The 19,751-nt window shown below is 43.7% G+C and overlaps 1 protein-coding gene across 1 annotated transcript in view; it reads left to right on the top strand.

The window, feature by feature from the left end:
• Nucleotides 1–19,751, top strand: part of GPC1 (glypican 1) — a 193,560-nt gene that overhangs the window by 170,517 nt on the left and 3,292 nt on the right. The window contains exons 4-7 of the mRNA XM_053389945.1: nucleotides 9,784–9,949; nucleotides 14,541–14,671; nucleotides 17,157–17,276; nucleotides 18,982–19,115. Coding sequence (XP_053245920.1) covers nucleotides 9,784–9,949; nucleotides 14,541–14,671; nucleotides 17,157–17,276; nucleotides 18,982–19,115 — 551 coding nt within the window. The remainder of the gene's footprint in view (nucleotides 1–9,783; nucleotides 9,950–14,540; nucleotides 14,672–17,156; nucleotides 17,277–18,981; nucleotides 19,116–19,751) is intronic.

Raw genomic sequence — 19,751 nt, 5'->3', positions numbered from 1 at the left:
TCTGCTTCCCTTCCAGCATTCAAGCCACAGCATTTTGCACTAGTTGTTATTTCCAGGTCATCTTCAGGGGCAACCCCACATTACAGTTGTCCAACTTGGAGATTACCAAAGCTGGGTTAACCATGGCTAGGCTATTCCTACCAAAAACGGCCATTGTATTTTGGCAGATTTAGGTAAAACAGGCCAATACCACAGAAGAGGCAAGATGATTTTTTGTCAGTCATTTCAAGTGAAAAACCCAGCATGCAGTGGTGCCCTCAGCCATTTACACACCTTTATATGTACACTGGAATTTTTTTAGGGTTAGCGTGATAATTTCCCTGTAGCCTTCCATGTGTATTGATCTCTGGAGATCAATTTGCCACCTTTTCAGAGGTCTGAATAGGCAAATGAAATGAACTGTGTATTCACCCCCATTTCTAGTATATTTTTAGCTCAGACAAAATGTGTGTGTCCCAGTGATAAACTGTCTAGGATGGAAATGAGTTGGTCAAGCACCAGGCTTCTGTTGGAAGATATATGCTATTTTAAAAATGATGTTCCGGATTAACAGAAAAATATTACAGTCTGTTGCAGCCTTTATATACTAAACCGTTTTGTAGATTCCTCTCCACTCATCACATCTAATTTGACTACAGCCCTATCGTGATATTTGGAGACCCCTGCACATTTTCTCCTTCGTGATAATCTTTTCATTTATCATTTGTCTTGCCTCTTGGTCCTGTTCTCTAAGGCCAAGTTTGCTTCCCCACAATAGATGACTATTCAAGGATAGTTTTGCAGAAAATGAAGGATGTAAATGGGCTGAGCCAATGTAACTTTTCCAAAGCAATAATGGGAGTTGGGTTAGGAACATCCCCCTATACCTTATTATCTTCATTTCTGGATGGCTGTTCACAGCCACAGGATTCTCTGTTACTGTACCTCCTCTGGAATCATTTTCTGTTTTTTGCTCACTATGTAATCCTGGTCGATTGGAGATCACGTAGTGAACAAGATGATATCACACAATTTTATAGATTTCACATTGCTGTGCAGCCAGAGGAGGAGCACTGCCCATTTGCTTAAGGAGCTGGGTGGTGCTGCTCTCTTCCAGCAGTGAGAGCAGGTCACAAGACTTCTTAACACCTGGGAGTAAACCCCCATTGAATTCATTATGACTTACTATGGTTAGGATTGTGCTGCTGGTATGTCCTCTTCAAGCCTGTCTCATAACAGCCACTTCTTAAGGCTATATTTAGAAGCTCTTTCAAAAAGCTAAATAACTGCATCTAAAGCAGGAAACTTAAGATGATGATAAAGAAGATCTAAATGTATTTCTGCTATGCAGACACATGCACGTTCATTTTATATCTTTGATTTGGATAAAGCAGGGTAGGGTGGGGGGGGGAATAAATCACTCTTCAAATGCAAAGGATTATGATGCTTTGCTGTTATTGCGATCTCCAGGTGCACCTCTCTTCCATAGAATATCTGCTGGCTTTTTCCTTTTTTTGCACGTTGATAATATCTGTCAGACAGAAAACCTTGGAGCATTAGTCCCTTTAAGTGATGTATCATGAGTTCTCTGAAGTTTAAGATTCTGCCGCCATGCTAGATGGGACATGCGTTTTTCTAAATGCTCTGAATTGCAACTGACCACTCAACAAGAAAACACACAGCCAATCAAGTTTTTGTAGTATTTAACGGGGGAAACCCACATCTCTCCCTCCCTCTTTTTCACACACACACACACACACACACACACACACACACACACACCTTTTTAGGCACGTCTCAGAGAGATGCTGAGTGCATCTCTCAGTACTGATTGTAACTGTACAATAATGGCTGGTGACAGCCTTCTTGAAATGTCAGTGTTTATCAGGAACAAGGTGCTATATCAAGGGGTGTGCTTCTGTCGCATTAGCCTCTGAAATCAACTTCATGTTGTATCAAACATCAGTATAACATCCTGACTCATTCTGTTTTGTGTACTCTTGTGTGTATGTCCCCTTGTATTGACAGACCATTAATTCACTAACAGGGCAATCCTATGCATGTACTGTATGCTTGAGCATAAGTGTGCATAAGATTGCAGCTTTAAGGGGCTTAACTACACATCACCTTAAATGTGTTGCCTGGAACCTTAAATGTGTTGCCTGACCTGACATCAGGGTGTTTAACTAAAATCAAGAGAGGGGAGGCTCATCAAGATTAGGACCACAGAGTAGGACCATTAGGAGGGGAGGTTTAACCCTTCCCTTTCCTGCCACAATTCAAAAGAAATTATCCTTCTACCTACATAGAGGAATGGGGAGAATCTCTCACTGGTGCCAACTCTCACTAGTTTCACTGTTTCTATGCAGAGGGATCTCTCCCCCCCTGCCCCCCCCATGACAGTAGCTAAATATTCCCTCTCCATGTGCTGTAGCATCAGTCTAAATCCCATCCCAACTTGGTGTCACTTCAAGCAGTTTAAAGTGATGTAGAGTACTAGTTAGTTCTCTAATTTGCTTTTGTGAAGTTTTAACAAAGGCTGAAGTGATTTGAAAGTGAGGAAAATGACCCTTGAGTCATTAAGAATTTCTGACTCATCTGTTTCGGTGGAGGCTGTTTTCATCATTACAGACCATGAACTGGCAACCCACAAGTGTTCTTGATGGTATAAACAATCCTTTAATGAGTTCCATCATAATATATTTATTGTTTAATGCAGGAACTAGTGAAATGGCCCATCCTTGTGATGTAGATATTGCAGACAGAGACCCCTATGTATCGGGGGGGGGGTTCCAGTGTAGAGAGAAGCACACGAGCCTGTGGTCTTTCCCCATCATTCCTCTTGAGTACTATCCATTGAGGAAAGTATTATTTGTAAAGGCCCAACAAGAGGCAGTTCAAAATTGGAGGCAGGACAGAGTGGGTCATAGGGAAAGAAAAAGATAAAAGAAAGTTGGAAACAGACAGCTGTCTTTGCCAGACAGAGTACAGTGGTACCTTGGTTCTTGAACTTCTTCTATTCTGGGAGCCTGTTCGACTCCCGAAACTGTTCGAAAACCAAGGCATGGCTTCTGATTGGTTGCAGGAGCTTCTTGCACTCAAGCAGAAGCCACGTCGGACATTCAGCTTCCAAAAAATGTTCACAAACTGGAACACTTACTTCCGGGTTTGCTTCGTTCAGGAGCTTATTTGTTCGACAACTAAGCCATTTGAGAACCAGGGTACCACTGTATATATGTCTGTTAGTAAATACTTTTGGTTTATATTTTTAACCCAGATGGTAATTTATTCTTGGCAATAGATAACTGCAGCTTGCACAATGCCAGTTTTACACTCCTGGCTAGGTCAGCATAGCGCTGAGCTTGCACATCAAGTTTGACAGGCGAGTGACAAAAGGTAGATGCTCCTTGGGCGCATGCTGAGTCTTTGTCAAAGTTAGACTGCCTGTAACTGCCCTTCTACCTCCGAGTCAATTGTTCAAAAGGACAGGAAAGCAATATATTGTTGTGCATTTGAAGTGAACAGCAAACCTTTGGTTGACTCCTTAGTTAGAATACCTTGGCATGAAAATAATGAAATGTGTATATTAAGAACATATCAGATGACATTTGCCTTGATCTGTTACTTATCTAAATTATTTATTCATTCCCAAAGGATTAATGTGCGTATGAACAAAGAAATTCTTCACTAGGAAATTTAGACAGGTCTGAACAAGTTTTTTTTTTAACACCGGTCCCTCCCTAATATGACCCTTGGAAAATGCCTCTTTAATTCCCCTCAATTAAAAGGTAAAGACAGATTGCAAGCGTCTGGCAGAGCTTTCCTCCACACCTGCTCAACAAAAGCATGTAGGAACACATCTCAGTGAGAGAGATGCCCACTTGCCAGATTTTATCTGCAGCGACTGCTGCTGAGTGAGACCATAAGGAATAAACTTTAGGAGAACTGTGTTTGCATAAAGATTGCATTGTTGTTTCTCTTCACTGAGTTGTCAAGTGATATTAGAAAGGCCATCACAATCCTGAAGATTTGACCTGGTATGAACTGATCTTCATGAAATTCTTGTCTTAATGAAAGTAGCATTGACAGGAGTACACCCAGGTATTTCAGCAGATGCAGTTACAAGAACAGGATTGATGGTGCTTGGCAAAACCATTCGCTGTCATGTACTGCATTCACACTGCACCAGACTGTTTAAAAATGGAACAAATCTTGTTATCCTTTGCTTTGGCTACAGTCCTTGTGTTCTGATTTCCATGCACCCAGAAATGACAGGCTTTAATCTGATAATTGTTATGTTGATCATTGAGTGTTTTGGTTTAAGATAGTCCTCTACATTCCCGCCTACGTAACTTTTCATCAGTTTTGAATTAGCAAGAGAAATTTTACTTGGCAGTGTTTGAGTGAAAAGCAGCATTTTCAGAAATATTTCAGCTATTCAGAATGGGAGTAGGGTATGTTTTAAAAACAATTTATTGGATCAAAGCAGCACTTTCTGCATGTCATGAGGATGATCCAGCTAATCAGCCCTTTTCAGTTCCACTGACTGAAGTAGGAAAGGCTTATGCATATGCTGAACTCTCATATTACAGTGGTACCTCACAAGACGAATGCCTCGCAAGAAGAAAAACGCGCAAGACGAAAGAGTTTTCCGTTTTTTGAGTCGTTCCGCAAGACGAATTTCCCTAAGGGCTTGCTTCGCAAGACGAAACGTCTTGCGAGTTCTTGCGAGTTTGTTTCCTTTTTCTTAAAGCCGCTAAGCCGTTAATAGCCGCTAATAGCTGCTAAGCCACTAATAGCCGTGCTTCGCAAGACGAAGAAACCGCAAGACGAAGAGACTTGCGGAACGGATTAATTTCGTCTTGCGAGGCACCACTGTAGAAGCAATGAGATGTATCTGTTCAAGTTTGACTTCATTGTACCCCATATCGACATGTTTCTCATGTTTTTATTGATTGGTTGATTGAATTTATATACCGCCCTATACCCAGAGGCTCACGGCAGTTCACAGAATAAATCAAAATATAAGACCACAAAATACATAATCAAAATAAAAATATCAACCCAATAACCCCTGTCCTCCATTTATGACCTTTCTTGTGTGGTTGCATGCTGGGGGTTGCTGCGACAGCTGGTGTGCACAGGAAATGTGTTTTGTGAATTAAAAAGAGAAATCAGTGGAGATACAGCCATCCATAAAGACTTAAGCCATTTCCACACACAGACAGCAAATGTGATGCCATCTTTTCCACCCATCCACATGTGTTCATTGAATGCATGGAGAAGAATCCAATAATTATAAAAGGTCTTTACCATGTCATCTTTTATTGGTAGCCAAACTAGTGACAGATAGTCATCAAATAAATGAGGAGTCGGTAGGCTGACATTCTCTGGCATAATTTGGTGATGGAAGAGGTTACTTGATATGTAAAAGTAGGTAGAGACTGAGCAAGACCAGCTGACTTCTTAATGCTTCTGATCACCTCTCCTTAGTTATAATGAGATTCCCAACATATTTTGTTCCAGCCCCAATATTTCCCCATGGAGGGACCATGCCCAGTGGCTGCTTGTTGGGAGAGTCAAAGAGTGTTGTGACTTGATTGACCCAGTTCTTACAACCATTTGGGGACTCTCCCTCTGCCTCCTAGCAATAGGATGCAAGGACCAGCATGTCATCCTCCAAGCACTGTGTGCCTGAAAATGGGACCAGTGGTACTCTACCATGTGCTGTTTTTCCCCATTCACACAGTGCTGCTACAGGCTGCTGGAATCCTCTTCCTTGTTTATCCACATATGCACATAGAGGAAAGTGAACAACAGCCTGGACAGCTTGTGAAATACTGAACGGTCCAGTATGAGAAAGCACAGTCAACTAAGAGTTGTATAATGAACCAAGAGGGAGCTATATTGCATTTATCAAATACTACCTGAGGAATACTAATGGCTGCAGTTGGAAAGATTTCTCAGTACCAGTAGCAAATAATGACTTACGCAGAGGAACATTGCATGTGAAGCATGGACTGATATTAATCTTAACTGCTTAAACAATGATACCACAAAGCTTAGATAGGGGGTGTGGTTGGTTTAGGATCAGAATATTTCCCTAAGGTCCTGAAACCCTGATTTCAATCTTTGCTTTGTGGTTGCATCCATTGTAGGAACTTGATTAGGACTCTTTATTCAAGTAGATGAAATTACTGTTTGCCTGAGATCCCTTTATGTCAGGACAAATGTAAGTTGATATAGTAGCTCTCCACTCTACAGTCTCCATTTGACCTAAATCAAGAAAGTATTAGGATCCTTACCAGGGCTAGCCCAATACATTTTGCTGCCTAAGATGAAGGACAAGATGGAATCGCCAGCATTCCACAAATGAGGTCAATTGTAGGGGAGGAATTGTAGGGGGTTGATGCTGCTGCCGCCTGAGGTGGTTACCTCGCCCTGTCTAATCGTAGAGCCAGGAATTCTTAAAGAATACTGAAGGCTGCACGGATTGATGGGTTTGCCATACTATAACTATTCAGTTTATAAGTATCCTAACACTAAGCATTAATGCACATTTCTAAAGACTGTGTTTCATATCTGTCTTCTCAAGGAACTTCAGTTTGAACCAGGAGTTTCACTCATGATACGTCCATGGTGGCTTTGTTTGTTTGAGAGCCTGATCTCGCAGTTGTACTGCTTTTTCCCATGCACTTGCTCCAAACTTTGGCGCCAGCTCAGAGTGCCTGGATAATTCTATGGAATGCTCTGACCTGGACATTGTGTTCTGGGCTTTGATGTACAACTGAAAAAATAGCTTATTCTCCAGGAATCTGTTCTGTACACTAGTGCTGGATTACATTAGAAACCAGAACTGCTGTGGAACAATTCCAGCACTTGCCTTTCCATATCTGGGATAGATCTGAAGATGATTCTGTGTGATCCATGCTCACAGAAATCCATTTCAGGTGGAACTGGTCTTTAGGCTGTTTGTACAGCTGCACACTGGGGGTATTTGTCAATCTTTCCCTCCCCTCTCCTTTCAGTCTTTAAGAATATTATAAATCTTCTTGGAATTCAGATGCAATATACCCAAAATCCATTCTGGGAACTCACGTAAATCCCATTTCCCTGTTCTGTTTTGTAGTCTGCCGGTGCATGTCATGATTCTGTTTAGACTCTCAGGTCTCCGCTTTTACATTATGCTGGTGGTATGGGAGCTACTGAAGCATATTTCATTCCCATGCCACTGAAGCAACATGGAATACCCACACTCCACCCCACGCCAACATTGCCCCAGCTTACAAGAAAGGAGGTAAAACACATGGTTGCCTGACATAGGGCCCTCTCAAGTGTGACTCTTGTGACTATAGAATGATCTCCGCAAGGAGACCTGTCCTGTGTTGACTTCGATGTATTTTTAGTGCTAGGTGAAAAACTTGAGTTTTGTAGGCCTTTTTCAATTTTAAAGTTTATTTAGATTGTTGTTTTAACCTGCTCTGGTACTAATAAACTTTTTATTGCTCTTGTGCCGGTTGTTTTTACTTCTAAATCTTGCTTACCCTCTCTGAAAACCCTTTGGCTGAAGATCAGGAATAAAAAAAGTCCCAAATAAATAAACAATAAATACGTGTGGGTTGCTTCCCCGCCAGAGGGTAGCCTGCTGGTCTGCACACCTGGTGATGGTCAAGCTGATCAAAAACCATGCCTAGAATACTTTCAGACATTCTTTCCATAGGAAATTCAGGTTTTGAGCATTTGGTTGTTTATTAAAAAAGAAAAGCCTTTTATCTTTGCAGCACCTTCAAGATTAACTTGTTTTATTTTAACTCTGTGAGCTTTTGTAGACTCCAGTCTGCTTCATCGGATTCTGAAATGGAGATCTAGGGACAAAATGAAAGTGTATGACAGAGTGAACTGTCTATGAAAGCTCATGCTGGCAAAATAAAATAAGTTTGACTTAAAGTTCCCACAAAGACCAAGCCTTTTCTTTTAAAATATCTCCATAATAATCATTCTTGGGAGCGAATTTGTAACTGAAAACTGTTAACATGGCAGTGTTAAGACACCATAAATAAGCTTTGGAAAGGCACAAGGAAGAGGAACAAACTAAAAGGCAAGTAGTTTCTTGCTCCTGCTTTTTGTCATACACACAGAATGGTTTTCACTACTTATACACAGTGATTCTGTAGGGCTGTGTGTTTCTCATGTGCCTGTGGTCATGTTCTCTTCCTAATGAGGTGGATCATAGCCGATGAAAGCATATGCCATAATAAATTTGTTAGACTTTAGGATGCCAAGAGATTCTTACCTGTTTTTGCTGCAAGAGATTAATGTTCCTACCCTTCTGGAAACGGGGTCTTGTTTGCGTTTTTATCCATTAGGGCAAGCTTGGTGCAGGCCTGTTTCTAGAAGACTGGTTTAGCTGGGAAAGAGAAGGAGCTCCTGCTCTGTAAACTTTTCCTCTGAGCAGTCCCCACTTTTAAATCATTACTATTTTTGTTTCGCGCCCTTAACTTGACATCACAATAATGCCAAATGAAAATAATGAAAATCTTGCATGTCAACACTTCTAATAAGTCTTGGTCTTTTAGATTTTTTTTAATCGGTGGGATTAGTGTGTGTGTGTGTTGTTTTTCTCTGGTTGATTAATTTCTGTTCTTTGAAACTATTATCCTTTGATTGCCTTGCTATTTACAGAAGGACTGAAGCGCCACCCAGTGATCACCAGAGGGGACTGAAATGATTCCGACAAATTTAATCCCAGGCATTAAGACTCATATGCCTCAATCCAGTGCCAATCCAGCTAGGAGCACTGCATGTGTGTGTCCCTAGCTGAATTTGGAAACCTATGTGGTCTGGGTGAATGCCTGACTGTGCCCCAGTAAGCAAACAGATGCCTCTGGGAGCCTGCAACAGGGCATGAAGGTTCTGCCCCAGCCTTGGTGTTCCTTAGCTTGCAGATTCTAAACATGGAGATTCCCTATCTAGCTGCCATAACGGGCCTCTCCTCCACTAATTTATCCAGGCCCCTTTTAAAGCCATTATTCACATGTTGCACTGAGCACAGTGGACAACTGTCTGTGTGAAGCACTGTGCACTTCTTGATTTGTGCAGCTCAGACTGTACACTTGTTCTTGTTAGTTCTTAACGTCCCACAAGGCTCTCAGTTGTTTTTGTTGCAGGCATCTTAACATTGATATTTTATGTCACTGTTTGGCTTTTGACAGTGTTTGATATTTAGGTTCAACAGTTTTGTGACAGTTTGAGCCATTACCCGGAATGATATTTAACATTTTATCGTTGTTGTCATTCTTAACAGTATTTAGTAGCCGGCAGCTTTTGACACTTGCTTTTTCATACCTGGCAAAACCCTCAGGAGAGAATTCTAGAGTGGCCTGCAGGCCTAAGGGACTCAAAACGTTGATTTTCAAGGTCACATTTTAGTCAGATTCTGCATTTAAGAATTTGAAACATTGAGAGGTTTTTCGTTCTGCTCAGCTCTAATGATAGACTTAAATTTGAGATAAATTTAGCCATATCCATGAATTTCAGATAGTAAACTATTTACTGCTCTGCTTAATGAGCACAAGGATTTGTTTTCAAATTGTACAGATTGCTGTGTGTGTGTTTCTACTACCCCCCCCTTCCCCAAATCCCTTCTGTTTTCTTTGTGTGTCTGTTTGTTTATTTAGATTGTAAATCTGCAGGCAGGACTCTGTCCTCTTTTATCCTGCATTTTATATTGTACAGCTGCTGCTTCTGTCTTTCATTTTCTTTTTCTGGTGGCACTTAGGAAATAATGGTTGTGTTCTTTTAAAGGTCCCACTGAGCCAATATTGCACTCGGGCTATTATGAAGCTGATGTACTGTGCACACTGCCGGGGCATGTCCAACGTAAAGCCCTGCAACGGCTATTGCCGCAATGTCTTGAAAGGCTGCCTGGCCAATCAAGCAGACCTGGACCCTGAATGGAAGAACCTGATTGGTAAGAAGAGCAGGCAACTGCACATTATTTCACTTTGGCTGGTCTTTTGCATGTAATTCCCACACACACCCCTTTTTTTCCAATCAATAGAGTGCAGTTTTGGAGAACAAACAGATCAATTGATAGAAGCATTCACAATCCATTTGCACTAAATTCTAAACACTATCGATATGCATAGATGTTTCTGAAGCACCACTTCATCCTGTAGACTAAGTGCATACCTGCATCTCAGCTTCCCATGCTCTGGGCCTGGATGCTTTTAACTGCTAAGGATTTGCAAAGTGGCCTTGTAAAAAGCTATTTCATTCTAGAAGATCCCAGATTCAGCATTTACCACTGGGTTACTCAGTGTCGCTCTTGGCAGACCTGAACTTGCCTCTCTCTGTAGTGTGAGGAGAACAAACAGAAGCATGGGATAAAGAGCCTGGAATACGTACACATGGTGGTGGGAAAGAAATTTGGGTGACCATTGGGTGATCATTTGGCCATTCGAAACCCACCAATGTTTTGATCAAATAACAAATTTCCTTGTGAGAAATTTGAATAAAATGAATCACAGATCGGGAGCAGCAACATCTTTTTCTCCCGAAAGCTCTGTGCGTATCTGCAATTATACAAACATTTAGGAAGGGTGGCATTCATCAGCAGAATGAACAGGACAATTGCTAGAATCACCAAGGGAGAAAAGACTAGGCTAGCTTTGCAGTCCTGTGCCAATAAGTATGTGCTTTAACTCACGGGGGGGGGGGATTAGTGGATTGTCTTTGTTTTTGTTTTTCTTATGTATTTTGTGTTTTTTATATTGTGGGTTTGTTTTTGTTGTGAACCACCCTGAGATTATTATTATTATTATTATTATTTATTTATTTATTTATTTATTTATTTATTTATTTATATCCCGCCCTCCCCAGCCAAGGCTGGGCTCAGAGCGGCTTACAAGCAATAATAAAAACAAGATGAATGATTACAACTTAAAAACAAAAATAAAATACAACACTAAAATAATGGAACATTAAAATATTAAAATGTAGCCTCATCGCAGGAGGAGAAGGAAAAGAAAAAAGAAAGACAGGGAGGGAGGGAATCAAATTGGCTCCAAGCCAAAGGCCAGGTGGAACAACTCTGTCTTACAGGCCCTGCAGAAAGAAATCAGATCCTGCAGGGCCCTGGTCTCATGAGGCAGAGCGTTCCACCAGGCCGGAGCCAGAGTTGAAAAGGCCCTGGCTCTGGTTGAAGCCAATCTAACTTCCTTAGGGCCTGGGACCACTAGGGTGTTGTTATTTATGGACCTTGAGGCTCTCCGTGGGGCATACCAGGAGATGCGGTCCCGTAGGTACAAGGGTCCTAGGCCGTGAAGGGCTTTAAAGGTCAAAAGCAGCACCTTAAATCTGACCCTGTACTCCACCGGGAGCCAGTGCAGCTTGAAAAGCACTGGGTGAATATGCTCCCATGGCAGAGAGGAGCCTCGCTGCAGCATTCTGTACCCGCTGGAGTTTCTGGGACAGCTTCAAGGGCAGCCCCGCGTAGAGCGAATTACAGTAGTCAAGCCTGGAGATGACCGTCGCATGGATCACTGTGGCCAGGTCGGGGCGGGAAAGGTAAGGGACCAACTGCTTGATGCGGCGAAGGTGGAAAAATGTCGGCTTGGCTGTTGCTGTAACTTGCGCCTCCATGGAAAGGGAGGTGTCAAGGATTACACCCAAACTCTTAACGGAAGGCAATGGCACTAATTGGGCCCCCGCAAGAGAAGGGAGTTGGTCCCTCATCCCCATGCCATCCCGACCTAGCCATAGGACCTCTGTCTTCGAAGGATTTAGTTTCAATCGGCTCCCACGAAACCATCCAGCCACAGCTTCCAAGCATCTGGTCAGTGTGTTCGGGGCCGAGTCGGTGTGGCCATCCATCAGCAGATAGAGCTGAGTGTCATCAGCATATTGGTGACAGCCCAGCCCAAAGCTCTGGATAATCTGGGCAAGGGGGCGCATAAAGATGTTAAAAAGCATCGGGGAGAGAATTACGCCCTGCGGCACTCCACACACCAAGGAGTGGCGTGACGACATTTCCCTTCCTAGTGCCACCCTCTGTCCCCGACCAGAGATAAAAGAGCACAACCAGTTACGGGCTATGCCCTGTATCCCCACTTCTGTGAGGCGGTGGTCCAGAAGATCATGATCGACCATGTCAAAGGCTGCTGACAAATCTAAAAGGATCAGCAGTCCTGACCCGCCTCAATCCAGTTGTCTACGGAGATCATCTGTTAGGGCAACCAGAGTCGTCTCCGTCCCAAAACCAGGACGGAAACCGGACTGAAATGGATCTAATGCCGATGTTTCCTCCAGAAACCTACCAAGCTGTTCAGCAACCGCTTTCTCAATTACCTTACCCAGGCATGGAAGATTTGAAACTGGGCAGTAATTGGATAGGTCTAAGGGATCGAATGAAGTTTTCTTTAAGAGTGGACACACCACTGCTTCCTTCAGTTCCCCTGGGAATGTCCCCGTGTCAAGGGACAAATTGATAATTTCAACCAGGGGGGTCCGCGCAACATCTGGACACTCCCTAATCAGCCAAGATGGGCACGGATCAAGGAGGCAGGTGGTGGGCCTACCAACTTGGAGGAATCTATCCACATCAGTAGGGAGTATCCGATCAAAATGGTCCAACACTGGACCTGAAGTCAGTCGAGGGGCCTCCAGTTCAGTCACTGTATCTAAATTGGCAGGGAGGTCACGGCGGAGCAATAGGACTTTCTCCGCAAAAAAGCTCGCGAATGCCTCACAGCTGTGGGTCGAATTTGTGCTTAAATTTGGTTGTCCTCCTAAAGACATTATTGACCTAATTATTCTAAAAAGTTGTGCCGGGCGAGAGCTAGCGGATGCAATGGAAGCTGCAAAGTAAGATTTCTTAGCAGCTTTCATAGCCATCTCATAGGCTTTCATAAGCGTCCTATAAGATGTTCTTGAGTCCGTCGCCATACTCGCTCTAGCCGTCTGAGATCCCGCTTCATTTTCCGGAGCTCCTCAGTAAACCAAGGTGCCCGGTTTCGACGGGGTCGCAGAGGGCGCTTAGGCTTGATCTCATCAATGGCTGCCAAGAGCCGGTTATTCCAGTCCTCAACAAGGTCATCTAGTGAGTCGCCAGGAGGAGCAGGGTTCCGCAAGGCTTGTCGGAATCTATCAGGATCCATCAGTTTTCACGGACGAGCCCAAATAGGTTCGCCACCCGAGCGGGGGAGGAGCGGGTGTAGGGGGAGGAGAGCTGCGGGTGTAGGGCGGTATACAAATTTAATAAATAAATAAATTGACAGAAGTCATTACCACCCTTTCTGTAAGACCTTAGAAGGCTTTTTAAAGTTGCTGTTCCTCGTTTGCCCCATTGTTATTACTGGTTAATTTTAGTACAAGTAGGAGGATGAAATGGAGTCTAATTCCTGACACTTGAACCTATGGGCTTGACAACTTTTGTTGGTTTAAGCTTGTTCTGGAGACCCACTGAATGAAGTTGTTTGTGTGAGAAATAGACAGAGTACAGCTTTTACTGCATGTAGTGCTGACATGGTATTGAGAGCCAGCATGCTATAGTGGCTAAGTCTGGGGAGATCCAGGTTCAAATCCCTGCTTGGCCATCCAGGTCACTGAGTGACTTTGGGCCAGGCACACGCTTTCGTAGCCTGACCCTGCATCACAGGGTTGTTGTGAGGATAAAGTTGGAGGTGAGAATCATGCCTGCCACCCTGAACTCTTTGGAGGAAAGGTGGTGATGTAGATGTAAAATAATAATGATAATAATAACAACAACAACAAGGCTAGGAATAGTTTTTAAAAATAAAAATAAAAATTCCTAGTGCATATATGATACTGTAATCATAAGAATTACAGAAAAAAGAATTATAAGAAAAAAGCAGAGACATCACCTTGCCAACAAAGGTCCATATAGTTAAAGCCATGGTTTTCCCGGTAGTGATGTATGGAAGTGAGAGCGGGACCATAAAGAAGGCTGATCGCCGAAGAATTGATGCTTTTGAATTATGGTGCTGGAGGAGACTCTTGAGAGTCCCATGGACTGCAAGAAGATCAAACCTCTCCAATCTGAAGGAAATCAGCCCTGAGTGCTCACTGGAAGGACAGATCCTGATGCTGAGGCTCCAATACTTTGGCCACCTCATGAGAAGAGAAGACTCCCTGGAAAAGACCCTGATGTTGGGAAAGATGGAGGGCACAAGGAGAAGGGGACAACAGAGAACGAGATGGTTGGATAGTGTTCTCGAAGCTACAAACATGAGTCTGACCAAACTGCGGGAGGCAGTGGAAGACAGGAGTACCTGGGGTGCTCTGGTCCATGGGGTCACAAAGAGTCGGACACGACTAAACAACTAAACAACAACAACAATCATCATAAGAATGTGGCCATTTAGCTCCTTATAGGCTTAAATTCCACATGACTCACAGTCTCCCTGGGAATAAATGAATATATAGAAGAACCCATTGAGATACCCTACATGTCCAGTGCTGGTATATAATGATTACCTAGGTTTTTGAAACATTATTTGCATGACGCATTCTTAAATTGTGTCTGTTATTTACCCTGATAGATTCACTGCTGTTGGTGGCTGACCGCTTTGATGGACCATCCAATGTAGACATAGTCATTGGTACAATTCATACCAGGATTGCAGAAGCCATTTCAAATATGCAGGAGAACAGAGAATCTATAAAATCCAAGGTAAAAGCCAGACTGCAAAAGCTGAAGTTTACTTAACAGCGATATGTAACTTATTGTATGTATTTATATCATGCCTTACCTCCATGTTACAAAGTTTGCCATTAAGACATGTATCAGCCCTGCTTAGCTTCAGCCTTCAGGTCATGCCCTGGGAGCTTTTGGCCTCCGCCATTTTCATATCTGCCATCTCAGGCAAAGTAACGCCAAGAGAATTCCAACAATTTCTGCTGAATGACATTAGAAGTGCTAGGCCCTGGGTTGTTCCTTTCATGAGTACTGGACAGGCAGAGATAGCCTGATTATCTTGCCTGTCTTCTTTACTTGCACATCTTTGCCAGAGCCTATCTCCCTTCCGCCATAGGAGCTGGCCGGCTTCCCCTGAGAATCCCACCTGTCTCTCCTTCATCCTCCTTGATTTCAGAAGATTTTCGCAGCTGCATTTCTGAGCAGAATGTGATACATTAGCCCTGCATGGAGGGAATTCGCTCCTTCATCAGTCCTAAAACTGTGCAGCTCCCCATCCAACTGAGTCAGATGTTAACAGCGGAATAATTTGTGCTCCTGAAGCCCAGCTGCTTTCCCCATGATTCCTAAGAACTGTAACTAACAGGTGCTGATGGAGAATGAATCGGGAACTGACTGGCAAGTAGATAAGTCACTGATAGGCCAGCAGGGATGGAGGAAACAGCAGTGCTGCACAAAATACAGTGTTAATTCAACACAGAAATAGAGCCATCAATTCAGGGGGAGAGAGAGCGAGAGAGAGAAAGAGAGAGAGAGAGAGAGAGAGAGAGAGAGAGAGAGAGAGAGAGAGCGCACAGGGGGATGAATGAATCTATACCTCCCAGAAGGTATTTTTCATTGCTCTTGCATGTTTTTATGCCCCTAAAAGAATTGCTTTGTAATAACCACATTAATAAACTATAAATGGGTGAACTACAGTGATGAAGCTGGATTCATTTCTCTCTTTCATAAAACAAATTTGAGAATATTTTATATACAAGCATTAAAAAGAAATGGCTAGCAAGGCAGTAGGCTCACCTTGTAAATCACAGATATGGGCCAAAGTGCACCATAAATGACATCCACATTGTCTATCATTATGATGCAATTAATCTGAAACTCTGCTCCAGGGCAAGTTAGTCAGGTTGTTGTCTTCTGCAGTGTGAGCACCCAAAACCCCGTTGACCATTCAGCCAGATAGAGTGTTGGTAGCTGTCACACAGAATTATCACACAGAAATCAGATTCCACGTTGGTGGCAGCATCAGAATCCCAGATTTTAAAAGGATTGTTCTTCTACAATCCCTTTTTTCTGTTCTTAAAAGGAAGTTACAGCAGTGGAGGGGTTATTGTTCCCTTAAAAACAACAACCAATTATATATATCTCAGCAGTTTAAAACAACAGCACATACATAAAACCTGGGATAAAGATTTCTATTGAGAAAGCTTTTTGAAAGAGAAACATACCGTATTTTTCGCCCTATAGGACGCACTTTTTCCCCTCCAAAAATGAAGGGGAAATGTGTGTGCATCCTATGGAGCGAATGCAGGCTTTCGCTGAAGCCTGGAGAGCGCGGGGGGTCGGTGCGCACCGACCCCTCTCACTCTCCAGGCTTTAGGAAGCTATCCACTAGCCGTGGGAGATGCAGTTCTCCCACGCTAGCAGAAAGCTTGCCTGCACCCAGAAGCTTGGGGCGCGCTGAGCTCAGCACGCCCCAAGTTTTGGGCTTTGCGCAGCACTCCGCTAGCCGTGGGAGAGCCGCCGACTCTCCCACGGCTAGCAGATAGCAGCCTGTTCTGGGGGCTGGGGTCGGGGGAAGCTCGGGCTTCCCCCGCCCCAGCCCCGCAACTGGGGGGGGGATTTTTTTTTTCTTTGTTTCCCCCCAAAAAAACTAGGTGCGTCCTATGGGGCGAAAAATACGGTATTTAGCAAGCGCTGGAAGGGCAGTAGAGAAGGTGCCTGCCAGGTATATAATGGGAGGAAGTTCCAAAGGGTAAGAACACTAAAGGCCCAATTCCAACATCATGCAGAACGGGTCTCCCTTTAGAACAGTATCTGCGGGATGCACTGCATAACATAGTGATCGGTTGGAGAGGAATCCTTAATTCACTGGTTCAATTGCAGCTGAACTGAGATTTGATTTGGGTGAAGGGCCCTAGCCCAATGGCAGGGCATATGACTTGAATGCAAATGTACCAAGCCTTTGCATTTTCAGGTAAGACTGGAAGAAATATGCACCTGAAATTGTGGAGATCTGCTGCCAGTTACTAAACTAGACAGATCCATGGTCTGAACTAGTACAAAGCAGCTTCCTATGTCCCCAAAGCAATGCGATATCTGAAAATTGGATTACTATTGTGTTAAAATTGGTATGTGTGAGCAAATGTGAAGTTAGGAAGAAATATGATTAACAGGGGCATATTTTACAGCTGTGACTTATTAGATAAATGCTTTGCTATTAAGTTTCGTTTATTTTCTCCAGACCTTTCAAGGTTGTGGAAATCCCAAACTCAACTCAAAAGCTTCCAGCGCTGAGGAAAAGAAGAGGCGAGGAAAGTATGTCAGTGAAGATAAACCTTCAGGGCTTAGTTCAGAGAAACTTGTGAGTATGGAATTTAGTTCTGACTTTTTTAGAAATGCTTCTGTATGGAAACAATCTGTGTGGCCCGTTGCTTAGAATAGCACTGGTTCAAGGTCACACAGAGAGCTTCCAGGTTGGCTGCTGGTTGGAAAGCCAATCTTCCCAGTCACAGTCTGACACCCTAACACCAAGTCACCAGTGGAGGTCGTCTTTCTGGTTTAATTATTCTTTTGATGACGCCATTGCCATTTTTGAGATACTCCGCTCATAACAATTTCAGGAAATGTGGGCTGCCACTGCTTTGCTCCTTCCACTCAAGCACTCACAGGCACCGTTAGTATAACCCAGTCTGTCTCCTAAGTGAAAATACAGCCTCGCTGCAATGCCGTTGCAACTTAATATTTAAGAAACTAACATGAAAAATAAATGGGATAGTTCCGAGTACAGTCGTAGCTTGGATCCCGAATGCAAGTCGAACATTTTGGGTTCCAAACACCACAATCCCAGAAGTGAGTGTTCTGGTTTACAAATGTTCTTTGGAACCCGAACGTCTGGCACAGCTTCCGATTGGCTGCAGGAAGTCGCGCCTTGGTTTCCAAACGTTTTGGAAGTCAAACGGACTTCCGGAATGGATTCCGTTCTACTTCTGACGTACGACTGTAGTGGCCTTTCCCTTCCTTTGATTTTGGGACCTCTCTCAGTAATGTCAGTGAAGTTCTAACTCTTGTTCCAGCAATGCAGGTTTATCCAGTCATTACTCAGCCTTACCCAGTGCATAAAGGTAAAGGGACCCTGACCATTAGGTCCAGTCGTGACCGACTCTGGGGTTGCGGCGCTCATCTCGCTTTATTGGCCGAGGGAGCTGGCGTTTGTCTGCAGACAGCTTCCGGGTCATGTGGCCAGCATGACCAAGCTGCTTCTGGCGAACCAGAGCAGCACACGGAAACGCTGTTTACCTTCCCACCAGAGCAGTACCTATTTATCTACTTGCACTTTGATGTGCTTTTGAACTGCTAGGTTGGCAGGAGCAGGGACTGAGCAACGGGAGTTCACCCCGTCACGGGGATTTGAACCGCCGACCTTCTGATTGGCAAGTCCTAGACTCTGTGGTTTAACCCACAGCGCCACCCCTGTCCCTTTTTTTACTGGCATACGTCAATGTTATTAGTCACCACTAGCCACCTTCTTGAAGAAAGTTGGTCTTCAACTTACTAATACATCCTGACAGGTACTCACCCACTCTCCTTCTTTGCCAAGCTGTTCTACCATTTTAGTGCTTCTGCTCCCGGGCCAGGCATTCTGGATGCTCTGGGTCCATTTATCCTTCATAAGTACATAGGAAGAGGCCTGTTGGATTAAACCAAAGGCCCATCTAGACCATCATCCTGTTCTCTCAGTGGCCAACTAGATGCCTGTGGAAAGCCCACAAGCAGGATAGGGGTTTGGGAGCTTTTCTCTTCATTTTTCTTGGGAGAAAAATAAATGTTGTGTTGATAGCTTTCTGCTGTATAAAATAGCAGCTTCGGTAAAGTAGCCTGTCTTGAATTGTGTACTAAAAAACAACTATGGAAATTGTAGCAGTCTTGCATTGTTGTAAGTGGATTAACAACTGCCCAGCGTTTGAACCCATAAGTTCTGGATCAGTTTATCATGACTGAGCTTGGAATTCAAAATGTCGCTTTCAAACACCTTCCTCCTTCAGCTTTGATTCTTCTCCATCTGGCAGGTTTCAGATGCCAAAGGGAAGCTGAGAGAAATAAGGGACTTCTGGGTTGCCCTCCCAAGCACACTTTGCAATGAGAAAGTTTCCTCTGGTTCTGTGAATGAGGACAGGTGCTGGAATGGAATGGCCAAAAGCGGGTAAGGCTGGTCAAAATGTGATGGAAGTTCAGCAGGGTGAAGTACACTCACATACAAGTTTCATGAAGCTTTGTAATCTGTAAATATGAGCCCCATTATGGGGTAGGTAAGAGAGAAAAGGCAGAGTTTGCCTAGTCGAGAGAGTCAACATTAGTAGTCATTGGGATCCTGTCCTTTTCCTTGCTTAGACTGAGCCCCACATAAACACACACATGCTTGGGCAAAAAGATGGCTGCTGGTGCTGTTATTCCCTGCACCTGGTTCAAACGTAATGCTGAGCCATAGTTTAAGAAGCCAGTCACAGGACTGAGAGATCTTTCATCCCACCCACCCCCAATCTCTGGTTAAGGGCCTCCCTAAACACCAATTTAGAACCAGTATTTCATTTTAGAAGGGTTCTTTAGCAGTGTTAGGATGCCTTTAACCAGGGTTAGGGGCAGACACAAGGCCAAGATATAGCAGGTGGAGGCAGAGGGCAAGTGGAATTTGTGCCTACAAGATCAGTTCCTAAACCATGTTGTCAGAATTCTAGGTTTGATGTTATGATCAGAAGCGTGTTGAAGGCCGCAGTAATGTTGGTGAGTTGCAAAGGCTTAGATGCAAGTTAAAGATAGTGACCTAGTTCCAATGTCGCAC

Source organism: Podarcis raffonei, chromosome 5, assembly GCF_027172205.1.
Source record: "Podarcis raffonei isolate rPodRaf1 chromosome 5, rPodRaf1.pri, whole genome shotgun sequence".
Lineage (NCBI taxonomy): Eukaryota > Metazoa > Chordata > Lepidosauria > Squamata > Lacertidae > Podarcis > Podarcis raffonei.
This window is presented reverse-complemented; position numbering and strand designations above follow the sequence as displayed.